This window comes from Schistocerca americana, chromosome 2 (assembly GCF_021461395.2).
Source record: "Schistocerca americana isolate TAMUIC-IGC-003095 chromosome 2, iqSchAmer2.1, whole genome shotgun sequence".
NCBI lineage: Eukaryota > Metazoa > Arthropoda > Insecta > Orthoptera > Acrididae > Schistocerca > Schistocerca americana.
The window spans coordinates 327,138,282-327,151,793 of NC_060120.1; the positions used below are offsets into that span (position 1 = coordinate 327,138,282).

Here is a 13,512-nt window from a genome sequence, read left to right on the forward strand (position 1 = left end):
GTAACCGCAAATATCTGTCATTGATTGTTATCGTAGCCCGTTACTATACTTCAGCCCTACTCGAGAGCTTGTCTGCTATGTGTAGATGACGTATCAGGATTAAAGTTTCGCTAGATTGCATGTGGTAGTTCTGCGCAGCTCCATTGCTGTAACATGTTAAACTTCAATGTTTCATTTTCACTGTGTTTTCCTGAAGAATCCCTATATTGTATCGCTGATGCTGTGCTTGCGTGAAACATGTTTTACGTTTGGTTACCTGCATTACATTTTTAATTATTTATGTTGATCTAACCGCTGTGGATAGCTCTGTCCTAATGGTTTTCACTGCTGCTGCTGTGGGAAACCATCTCTGCCTTAACTTACGTTATTTCGATTTTGCCACTCAAAATTAGTATTTAATGTCTGAAAAATATGTGAGTGGCTAGTAATATACGTTTCGTGTTAAGAAGGTACAAAGCCGGCGGCAATGATAGCATTTTATGGCGAACATATTTCCTGTTCTGCAAAAGACAGATCCTCATTCATGGAATCCGTATGTACTGCCCACCACAGGGAGCTTATAGTACTCACTCATCAATGGCGATGGCTGCATTATGAAGGACACGCACTTCTGGTTTCCTGCCACGTTCTACGGAGACAGGAGTTACCACCTGGTCTGCAGAGTGGATCAACAGCCGCATCTTGAACTTGCAGACTCTCGGCGACGGCGATGTCAGCAACTCTTTAACTAAAAGAAAAAAATTTGCAGTAAACACGTTATTTGCCTCGTTATCTGTTCTAGTCTTTGAGACATGGTAGAGCTCCAGTGCACATGCGTAGGAAAACGCTCATTCCCGCTAACAAACGACTGTAGAAATGTACATAGGTACAATGTTAAACTGGAGACCGTATATGATTCTCAACCTACACAATTGAAATATACGATTATATGAAGCCAGACGTAGATCATACAGGAGGTCTGTAAAGAAGAAGAAATACTTGAGTGTGTTGTCATATGGGCTACATCAAACAAGAAAGTCTTGACTATTCAGTTTCCATTACCCAATTTATGAAGCTCAGATTCACAAGGAAAAGCTTCTTGGTTCATCAGAGACTTGCTTCACGGAAACGGTCAACAATTTTCAAAGGGAGACACTACAGGAAGGTGACCTTGACTATGATGCATGTGTAAGAGGGGAACCAGACCACAAGTCACGTCGTGCCACAGACAGAAAAAGTGGAGAGAGGCGTCCATCTGGGCACTAATGTTGCAGGCACTTTCTGCAGGGCCGCTGTATGTGCATATCCGACTCGCTGTTACCCTGTACATCGGCGATGGCAGTACAGTGGAGGAACCTGTCAAACTGACGACTCAAGAGGCCACAGAGTTCTGCACCTATCAGCAAACTAAACAATCACTAGGTTACACAGGAAAGCTTTTAGAAAGGAATATTTCTGATGAATGCAGCGAAGCACTCGCAAATAATAGTGTTGAGAATGGAGTAGAATTTCGAAAGTCTTCCCTCGGTAACCCAAGAGTCGAGCTAATCAGGTCAGTACACAACAGCCGGGCGGAAAACCAACAGGGAAGGACTACTAATGTTACATGCAATACGGCCACGAGGTAGAATTCACTGCTTCATACCGTAAGAGTTGGGTGTTTAAAGCGCCAATACAGAGTAATGGCATTACAGAGCACTGGTCGTCAATCTTTTTTGCTCGAGAGCAATTCTGACATTGTGGGACGTCACCTCAGGCCGCTTATGTACCGATCTTATTGGTAACCTACATACAGTAGAGTGTTACACTGAAGCGCCAAAGAAACCGGTATAGGCATGCATATTCAAATACAGAGATTTACTGTATAAACAGGCAGAATACGGCGCTGCGGTCGGCATTGCCTGTATAAGACACCAAGTATCTGGCGCAGTTGTTACATCGGTTACTGCTGCTACAATGGCAGGTTATCAAGATTTAAGTGAGGTTGAACGAGGTATTATAGTCGGCGCATGAGCGATGGGACACAGGATCTCCGAGGTAGCGATGAAGCGGAGATTTTCCCGTACGACCATTTCACGAATGTGTCGCAAATATCAGTAATCCGGTAAAACATTAAATCTCCGACATCGCTGCATCCGGAAACAGACCCTGCAAGAACGGGACCAATGAACGACGACTGAAGAGAATCGTTCAACGTGACAGAAGTGCAACCCTTCCTCAGATTGCTGCAGATTTCCATGCTGGGCTGTGTAAGCGTGCGAACCATTCAACGAAATACCATCGATATGGGCTTTCGGAGCACGACATAAAGCTTTACGCCTCGCCTGGGCCCGTCAACACTGACATTGGACCGTTGATGACTGGAAACATGTTGCCTGGTCGGACGAGTCTCGTTTCAGAATTTAGCGAGTGGATGGACGTTTACGGGTATGGAGACAACCTCATGAACCCATGGAACCTGCCACTTACGTAAGCAGCCTGTCTGATTACCTGCATCCATTCTTGTCCATTGTGCATTCCGATGGACTTGGACATTTCCAGCAGGACAATGCGGCACACCACACATCCAGAATTGCTACAGAGTGGCTCCAAGAACACTCTTCTGAGTTTAACACTTCCGCTGGCCACCAATCTCCCCATACCTGAACATTATTGAGCATATCTGGGATGCCTTGCAACGTGCTTTTTCGGATTTATGGACAGCCCTGCAGGATTAATACTGTCCGTTCCTTCCAGTACTACTTCAGACGTTAGTCGAGTCCATGCCATGTCGTGTTGCCTCACTTTTGCGTGCATCTTTGGCTCTTCAGTGTATGAGGGCCCTCGTAGACTAGCGACAGTAAGGGAGCGATAAGCTGGTCGCCTGCACTAAGTATAAATCTATAAAAGTCAACACCATTCGCAACACTTTGGGTCGAGTGTTCTCTGTTTCAGATTGCTGCCACCGGACTCTTATTGTGACACAGTTAGTGTTAGCTTTTGACAATGTTGACTGGAGTACTCTGTTTGAAATTCTGAAGGTATCAGGAGTAAAATGCAAGGAACGAAAGGCAATTTACAACTTCTACTGAAAGGAGACGACAATTATAAGAGTCGAGGGGCATGAAAGGGAAGCAGTGGTTGAGAAGGGAGTGAGGCAGGTTTGTAGCCTATCCTCGATGTTGTTCAATACGTACATTGAACAAGCAGTAAAGGAAACCAAAGAAAAATTTGGAGCAGAAATTAAACTGCATGGAGAAGAAATTAAAACTTTAAGGTTTGCCGATGACTTTATAATTCTTTCAGATACAGAGAAGGACTTGGAACAACAGCAGAACGGAATGAACAGTACCTTGAAAGGAGGGTATAAGATGAACATCAAAAAATGCAAAGCAAGGATAAAGGAATATAGTAGAATGAAATGTGATGCTGAGAGAATTAGCTCAGGAAACGAGACACTTAAAGTAGTAGATGAGTTTTGATATTTGGCAGCAAAACAACTGATGATGGCCGAAGCAGAGAGAGTATAAAATGTAGACTGACTATGGCAAGAAAATCGTTTCTGGGGAAGAAAAATTTGTTGACATCGAATATCGATTTAAGTGTTAGGAAGTGTTTTCTGAAAGTATTTGTATGGAATGTAGCCATGTATGGGAGTGAAACACTGAAGATAAACAGTTTAGACAAAAAGAGAATAGTAACTTTGCAGATGTGGTGTTACAGAATAATACCGTAGATTAGGTGGACTGATCACGTAACTAATCAGGAATACTGAATAGAATTAACGAGAAAAGAAATTTGTGGCGCTATCTGACTAGAAGAAGGGATCGGTTGGTAGGACACATTCTGAGACGTCAGGGGATCACCAGTTTAGTATTCGAGGGAAATGTGTGTGTGTGTGGGGGGGGGGGGGGGGGGGGGGTAAAAATCGTAGAGAGGGACCAAGAGATGAATACAGTAAGAGGAGTCAGAAGGATCTAAGTTGCAATAGTTATTCCGAGCTGAAGAGGCTTGCAGAGAATAGAGTAGCACGGAGTGCTGCATCAAACCAGTCTTTAGACTGAAGACCACAACTCCAACAAGTGTTTGACAAAGTGTTGTTATGCTGTCTCTGTGAGCGGATGATTAATTGGTTAATAACAATAAATGTACTTGTGTTTCGATGCATTATGCAATGTGAGACACTATCACAAGTGTTTAATAACTGGTCTGAATGTCATGTTTCTTCTACTCATTGTCTTGCATTACAATAACATTCTTTTCTGCGGATAAGCACGACATTTGAAAATGGCGAATGGCGCAGTCGTGAGTCCATGTTACTTCTGTGTCGAAATTTATACCATTGCAGCTGATCGGCACGAGTGCACACACCCCTGAGTTGTCAAACAATAAAACAGTCCCCCCTCTCACACGCTATAACCCCGCAATGGTCATGCTACTTACTCTCTTCCCCTGAGGTAGGCGGCCAACTTTACTTAGGTCGGAATTACACCAGCAAATTTATTTGACCAAACTGATTTGTCCAATATATTTGGCGTAGTGTAGTAGGGAACTTTTATCACATGTTAGCTTTAGCAAATTTATTCGGTCAAGTCTAGAGCCTCGCCTTAGGTTTGTTCAAACAAAGCGATCATCTTTTGTTTACTACAAGCGGCTCACATGAATCACATAGCGAATTGTGTAATTGCGTTGTGTTGTGCATATGGCGTGAGGAAGCCCATTCAGAATGCAAAGGAGATCGTGTTTCGGAGCTTATTGTGGCGCCGAAGCTATGGAAAGATGTTTTATAATCTGAGATCAAAGAAAATATTTTTCCTCTTTTAGATGGCGAGATGGAAAACCAACTGGAATACTCTGCATTGGCAGATTTGTATAAGAAGCCAAAATCAGGAAAGATGTAAGGCCAGTTAATTGTCAGTATTGATATTTGTTCACTAGCGAACCTGGTGATGCTTCCCAATTGTTAATGTATATGGGAGTTGGATATGTGTCCCAATCTCCTCCTGCCCCCTCTCTCCATCCCTTTCCTCCTCCCCCTTCCTTTGTCCATTTCCACCTCCTCCCCGTATCTCTGCCCACCTGGCCACCACCTCCCCCCCCCCCACCATTGTACATTTATCCCACCCTCTCTATCCATCTCCTCCCCCCCTCATCTCTCTGACCATATCCTCATTGCCCGTCTCTACAGGGTGAAAAGTATTTAAACCGACAAACTCTGGAAAGTTGTATGGGACATCAAAACAAATATTTTTCCCTAATGTCATTTTTTCCTGTGAGGAATATTTAAACCAGTAGTGGAAGATTTCTCTGGCGGCAAATTAATTAAACCAACAAACACTTTTCCATTTTTTATGACCAAGAGACAACAATTCCAATTACAGTAGATTATCAAAAATGCCTCCATTGACACGCAAACACACCGTCGGATCATGTTCTGTCTGACACGGGCAAAAACCCCAGGATTATCCTGAATTGTTCCTGCTGCTGCTACTATCCGGGCAACTAGATCCTCTTCTGATGCAACAGGGGTTGCGTAAACAAGGTTGCGCATCCCTCCCCACACAAAAAAAGTCAGAGGGGACATGTCTGTGGATAGAGCAGGCCATGGTACAGGACCACCTCTGCCAATCCATGTTTCTGGGAATCGTCGGTCCAGGAATCGACGCACACGACGACTGACATGTGCCGCCGCCCCGTCATGTTGGAACCACACGCGTTGTCTTGTAGGGAGCAATTCTGGCAATGCTCTGGCGAGAAAATTGTAATAGTGCCTGCCATTTAATGGCCTAGGTAGAAGATACTGCCCAATTAAACAGTCCCCAACAACACCGACCCACACATTACCCAAGAACCGCACTTGATGAGCGCTAGTAACTGTGGCATGTGGGTTACCCTCACTCCAAAAATGCGAATTGTGCATGTTGAAGACTCCATCACGCTCGAACGTTGCTTCATCGGTAAACAACACAGAGGATGGAAATTCGGTCTCACGCAGACGTTGGTACACAGCAGCAAAGGTCGTATGATGCGGGATACGGCGATTAGGATATTGTTGTTGAAAAACCCGCTGTGTAGCTCGTCCGTTGTGGTGCGCTACGTAGTACGCACCAACCATATCAGTGTACTCACTCCAGGTGTATTGCTCATGTTAGTAAACAGAGACAATGCAATACTACACTGGTAGACAGCAGTTGCCTACAACTGAAGAGCGTAATACGTCCTCTAACAACTGAAGATCGTAATACGGCCTCTAACAACTGAAGAGCGTAATAGGGCCTCCACCGGTTTAAATAATCCTCATAGGAAAAAATGACATTAGGGAAAAATATTTGCTTTGATGTCCTATAAAACCTCCCAGAGTTTGTCGGTTTAAATACTTTTCACCCTGTATATCCATTTCCTCGCCCCTTCTCTGTTCATCTCCTTCTCGCCCCTCTCTCTGACCTTATTTACTGTTATTGCAAACCGAACCGCGATTGGGAGTGGAAGTAAAAATGAATGGGTAAATCGGTTGTAATTATTAGTATACGGTGTATGACAGAGACTTTTCCAGCTGCTGGATCTGAGAGGGTAATAACTTTAAAGACAGTATTTCTCATGGTTTTAATCTATTAACTGGTTGGATTATAAAGTAAGTCATAAACTCAACTTTCCTGGATTCTTTTAAAAATGACTGTGAAAAGCAAAACAAAATCGCACATTTCCATAGGACAGTTTAGCATGTTTATACTAGCAGCCGGTATAACAAAGTGTTTATCGTATAAAATGTCTACACCTCCAGTGCGTTAGGCTGTGCGCTATCAGTCAGGCAGTTGGTCGAAAAGAGATTCGTTCAATCGGATCTTTCCCTGAACTTGTGTGACTGAAATAAAACAATTTCAGTGAGATCATGAATTTATTAACACGAAATGAATCGGAGTTTCGTGTTCCGGAGTTATACTGAATTGCGCTTGAGAAATTCTTTTTCGGTTTGCTCCAAACGCTGTTTATGCTCTTCGTTACTCTCATTGACTCGACGATCATGTAGTTGGCTTGGAATGCGCTGCGCCAACGCCGACCGATATTTCGACGGCCCACTGGTGCCATTTTTTCCAAAGAAATAAATCACCCACTCAAATCAACTGAATGTTTGCAGCACACCAAATTACCACGATCTGACATCAGTTCAATCTCTGCGACCAAACTGTAACAAACGTTTGTCCGTCTGTTTCGTCAACATTCCGAATTATTTTGTGCGTAAGCTCCAACAAAGCGAGTCGAGCTCGACTGCATCCGTAATAATAGATCGCGCTTGAGAAATTCTTATTCGATTTGCCTCCAAGCGCTGTCTAAGCTCTTCGTCAGTCTCACTGACTCGACGATCATGTAGCTGGCGTGCGTTGCGCTTACGCCGACCAATATTTCGACGTCTCACTGGTGGCATTTTTTTCCAAAGAAATAAATCACTAACTGAAATCAACTGAATGATTGCGGCACACCGAAGTACCACGAATTGACATCAGTTCAGTCTCTGCAACACATCAAATACAGTATCGCTACCGGTTACACACAGGAATGTCACTTTCCATTTTATTCTTTTTCGCAAGATGCCAATATTCAATTTGTTACTGTTACGAAAACATGCGACAGCAGAACTGTCAAACTGAAGGTCACAATGGTTTTTTTTGTTACGAAAACTTGTCGCATTTCTTTTATCGAGATATTCATACAAAAATACTGTATCATAAAATATTCAGACTTTTTCGGTGGATTTTCCAAAAATTTCCTTTCATACAAACATTATCCTGACAGTTACGAACACACACACACACACATCAGTCAAATCGGTCGAGCTGTTCTCTAGTGATGATGCGGCAACTGATTTTTATTTATTGAAGATAGAAAAAGAAAGAAGATTGAAAAGGGAATTAAAGAGCTATTGATGTTTGTCAAGGACAGAAAATTAGCGCAATACGATTCATTGATGATGCAACAGTAGTAACTGAAAGTGAATAGGAATTGAGTTTTGTGCTAAAAGTAATAGGACGTTTGTTACCTGTAGGTTAAGATATGAACATAAAAAAACAATGTATCTCAAGTGGACATGTTAAAGGACTAAATGTTAGAGTTAAAAAAACTAATAAACCAAACTCCTCCCGAAAGGGCCATGAAGGCCCAAAGGAACCGACTGGCCACCGTGTCATCCTCACTTCACAGGCGTCACTGGATGTGGATATGGAGGGGCATGTGGTCAGCATACCGTTCTCCTGGCCGTATGTCAGTTTCCGAGACCGGAACCGCTCCTTCTCAATCAAGTAGCTCCTCAGTTTTCCTCACAAGGGCTGAGTGCACCCCGCGTGCCAATAGCGCTCGGCAGACCGGATGGTCACCCATCCAAATGCTAGCCAGCCCGACAGCGCTTAACTTAGGTCATCTGACGGGAACCGGTGTTACCACTGCGGCAAGACCGTTGGCAATGTTAGAGCTGGGTGGAGAAACTTGACAGGTACAAACTAGGCATAGAAGCGAGGACAAGGCCAAAGGATCATTTATACGAATAAATAGTAGCTAATGTGCAAGAATGTAAAAGTTGTGCCTGGTTTCGAATGTATTCAAATGAATCTGAAATCCATTATGATATTCGCGAAACGAACTACAATCGTCGTGAAACTCAGGAAGTACCAGGCAAGCACATGGATATACTAATAACCGGTTCCCTTTGCACTTAAACAAGTATCACAATTCATTTCTCACCGTAAAGGATTTTCGATGATACGATTACAACTCGGCAACATGAACTGTATACATTAGTAGGGGACAGAATATTAGTTCGCTACTTTCCGTATTCGTCTTGGAAAAACACTGTTCCGTTTCGTGAATGGGAACTCTGATGCTAACAGCACTAAAAATAGCAATTTCTCAGTCGACATCAAGCGGTTCTTCTGTTACTACATGAACGAACTACGACGAAATATTTTATGACTGTGTAATTCCCCTTCTGCATCATGTCAAAGACATTTGTCAAGGAAATATAATGATTACTTGATAACATTTCTTTGTTAAAGAAATTTTATAGCGTAAAAAAGGCCTTAGCCCACGGGTGAATTCACCAATGTCAATTAAAATTAAGCGTACTGTAAAATACAGAGTGTATCAAAACTTATCATCCAATTTGGTATGTCTGTATTTCTGAAACTAATAAACATATACAATGAATTTTGTGTTTTGATGAACGGGAAACTCAAAAAGTTTTTTTTTTTTTTCAAACCTTTTCATAGGTATTCAGTATGCCCCATTTGAGGTTCACGATATACGTCAATGCGGCATTCAATTGTTCCCACACTGCAGCGAGCATGTCGTGAGTTACAGCTTCCACAGCTGCTGTTATGCGATGTCTCACTTCAACCATTGTTGTTGGTAACGGAGGCACATAAACAGTCTTTTATAAACCCGCACAAGAAATATTCACATACAGTGAGGTTCGGTGATCTTGGAGGCGAGTAATGTTAGGCTGAACCATTTGGTCCAGTGCGACCGATCCATCGTTCAGCAATCCTGTGGTTTAAAAATTTCCGCACTTCCAGATGCCAGTGTCCTGGTGCCCCATCCTATTGGTAAATGAAGTTGTTCGAATCAGTCTCCAAGTGTGGGAAAAGAATGTTCTCAAGCGTATCGAGAGATGTGCTTCCTGTAAGAGTGTTGTCAGCAGCCGCGCGGAGTGGCCGCGAGGTTTGAGGCGCCATGTCACGGACTGTGCGGTTCCTCCCGCCGGAGGTTCGAGTCCTCCCTCGGACACGGGTGTGTGTGTTGTTCTTAGCTTAAGTTAGCTTAAGTAGTGTGTAAGTCTAGGGACCAATGACCTCAGCAATTTGGTGCCTCAGGAATTCACACACAGTTTTTGTACTCGGCAAACAAAAATGGACCATAGACGTTTTCCCGTGAAACTGCACAAAACACATTATATTTTAGAGAGTCCCTCTCATGTTGTACAACTTCATTTGGTTGTTCCATACCCCATATTCTCACATTATAACGGTTCACCTTTCCATTTAAATGGAATGTTGCCTCGTCACTGAACACTAAGTGTGAAAGAAAACTTCATCCTTCATCTTGCATAGAACGAAATTACAGGACGCCACACATTGTTGTTTGTCACCTTCATGAAGAGCTTGCAGCAGCTGAATTTCGTATGGTTTCGTGTGTAAACGTGGACGCAACACATCCCAGACGGACGTCGGGGGCGTGATGAGTTGCCGAGCTGCACGGCGAACGGATTCAAAAAATGGTTCAAATGGCTCTGAGCACTATGGGACTTAACTGCTGCGGTCATCAGTCCCCTATAACTTAGAACTACTTAAACCTAACTAACCTAAGGACATCACACACATCCATGCCCGAGGCAGGATTCGAACCCGCGACCGTAGCGGTCGCGCGGTACCAGACTGTAGCGCCTAGAACCGCTCGGGCACTCCGGCCGCCGCGGTCGGATTCCTGCGGGCTCTGTAAACAGGAAGACACGTTCGACGTCTGTGCCAGATACTCGGGGTCGGCCTGGCGATTTGCCTTTGCACAAACAACCTGTTTCTGTGAATTGTTCGTGCCATCGTCTAACGCTCTGTGCTGTAGGAGGATCCACACCATACCTAATACGAAAGTCATGCTGAACAGTTTTTACTAGCCCGCATTGCGCAATACGTATAACATAAAACGCTTTCTGTTATCCCGACACTAATTTTACTAGAACTGAAGTGGGCACACACTGCTGCTACCTAGCGGTAACCATGTAAAACTCGAGAGTTTGCTCTTTCCAACAGTACGTTGTTCACAAACAATCTCAAATAACATAATAGTTATGATTTTTTAAAAGTCGGATGGTTCTCTTTGATACACCCTGTATTTCAGTCAGCGGAAGTATTTTTGTTATTACTGAGCAGGAAAACTATAATCTCAAGAAACTCTTAATGTTAGGCGAAGTTTCTGAATTCGGCTGTTAGTTGCTAGACGCATATTGTTATAAAATATGACTCAGAACAGCGGTTTGCAAGATACTTCATTCGAGCCACAGTTTGACGACGACTGCTACATAGAGAGAGGAATATGCCGTCACTGTGTTGACCATGCAGAGTGAAGTAACAAGCCATAAGTCGGACGTAAAAACGAATATTCAAAGTACCGACACTGAAGAATATGTCTACCACTGCTTCTAAAGGCGAAGTTAAGATACCTTTCAGCTACAGGTGAAGCATCCAGAAAGCTGACCAGTCAAGAAAAGCAGGCTAACCGAAGTCACACAGTCACCTGGCAATAGCAATGTGCACATACAGTTCCTGTGTAAACATTACTTATATCCAGCGGCTTGCTCTACTCGTACTCAGTTGGCAGCCAACCAAACTGGAGGTGGAACATGTGTCTGTCTGTTCTCTGTTTGTGAAACCATCTTCGAACCCTGAGGGAATAGCGACTCCTGCTAGGAGGATTTTGCCAGTGCAAATTGCAGTGCTACTGTAAGTCAAGACTGATGGTAAGTTGAAGGCGACATTCACCATCAAGCCTATTGGAGGCCTGAGTGGTGGGGCCAAGGCGCATTCAGCGATCTTCATCCTGGAGGGACCAGCACAGTTGTTACCAGATAAATGGCTCTGAGCACTACGGGACTTAACATCTGAGGTCATCAGTCCCCTAGAACTTAGAACTACTTAAACCTAACTAACCTAAGGACATCACACACAGGCATGCCCGAGGGAGGACTCGAACCTCCGACGAGGGTCGCCGCGCGAACCGTGGCAAGGCGCTTCAGAACACACGGCTACCCCACGCGGCTGAGTTTTCCAGGCAGGTATGTAGACGAGAAGCTTTGTAAAACAAAAAACTGCTGTCAGTCTAACCATACTCCAGAAGAAATATATTTTGTGGGAATAAAATGGTGGTATCTTATTTACACTACCGGTCATTAAAATTGCTACAAGAAGAAATGCAGATGATAGACGGGTATTCATTGGACAAATATATTATACTAGAACTGACATGTGATTACATTTTCAAGCAATTTGGGTGCATAGATCCTGAGAAAGCAGTACCCAGAACAACCACCTCTGGCCGTAATAACGGCCTTGATACGCCTGGGCATTGAGTCAAACAGAGCTTGGATGGCGTGTACAGGTACACCTGCCCATGCAGCTTCAACACGATACCACAGTTCATCAAGAGTAGTGACTGGAGTATTGTGACGAGCCAGTTGCTCGGCCACCATTGACCAGACATTTTCAATTGGTGAGAGATCTGGAGAATCTGCTGGCCAGGGCAGCAGTAGAACATTTTCTGTATCCAGAAAGGCCCATACAGGACCTGCAACATGTGGTCGTGCATTATCCTGCTGACGAATACACGCTTCCAATGTGCGTTCACCGCGATGTCGCCAAACACAGATGCGACCATCATGATGCAGTAAACAGAACCTGGATACATCCGAAAAAATGAGGTTTTTCCATTCGTGCACCCAGGTTCGTCGTTGAGTACACCATCGCAGGCGCTCCTGTCTGTGATGCAGCGTCAAGGGTAACCGCAGCCATGGTCTCCGAGCTGATAGTCCGTGCTGCTACAAACGTCGTCGAACTGTTCGTGCAAATGGCTGTTGTCTTGCAAACTTTCCCATCTGTTGACTCAGGGATCGAGACGTGGGCTGCACGATCGGTTACAGCCATGCGGATAAGATGCCTGTCATCTCGACGGCTAGTGATACGAGGCCGTTAGGATCCAGCACGGCGTTCCGTATTACCCTCCTGAACCCACCGGTTCCATATTCTGCTAACAGTCATTGGATCTCGACCAACGCGAGCAGCAATGTCGCGATACGATAAACCACAATCGCTATAGGCTACAATCCGACCTTTATCAAAGTCGGAAACGTGATGGTACGCATTGCTCCTCCTTACACGAGGCATCACAACAACGTTTCACCAGGCAACGCCGCTCAACTGTTGTTTGTGTATGAGAAATCAGTTGGAAGCTTTCCTCATGTCAGCACGTTGTGGGTGTCGCCACCGGCGCCAACCTTGTCTGAATGCTCTGAAAAGCTAATTATTTGCATATCACAACATCTTCTTCCTGTCGGTTAAATTTCGCGTCTGCAGCACGTCATGTTCGTGGTGTAGCAATTTTAATGGCCAGTAGTGTACATTACTGCATATGGCCCAACAAACAATTTCTTAATTATAAATGCTGCACTGAAGGTTGATGATGATGATGATGTTTGCTTTGTGGGGAGCTCAGCTGCGCGGTCCTCAGCGCCTGTACAAAGTCCCAATTTTTACACAGTCCATTTTTTTTACCCAATCCAATCTAGCCACTGTCGCGAATGATGATGAAGAGGAAATGATGCAGACGACACACTCAGTCCCCGGGAAGAGAAAATACCTTACCCAGCCAGGAATCGAACCCGGGACCCCGTGATCCAGAGGCAGCAACTTTTGATTAGTAATTGTGATGAATATAAATTAGTTTCACAGTGCTAACAACAAAATCACCAGTAAGTAAATATCTTAGGAACTTGCACCTAACAAATTTGACACTATAGAA

At 44.1% G+C, this 13,512-nt stretch overlaps 1 protein-coding gene across 1 annotated transcript in view; it reads right to left on the minus strand.

The window, feature by feature from the left end:
- The window catches only part of LOC124594911 (probable imidazolonepropionase), a 180,143-nt gene that overhangs the window by 151,826 nt on the left and 14,805 nt on the right, over nucleotides 1-13,512 (minus strand). The window contains exon 2 of the mRNA XM_047133392.1: nucleotides 571-727. Coding sequence (XP_046989348.1) covers nucleotides 571-680 — 110 coding nt within the window. The 5' untranslated portion in view covers nucleotides 681-727. The remainder of the gene's footprint in view (nucleotides 1-570; nucleotides 728-13,512) is intronic.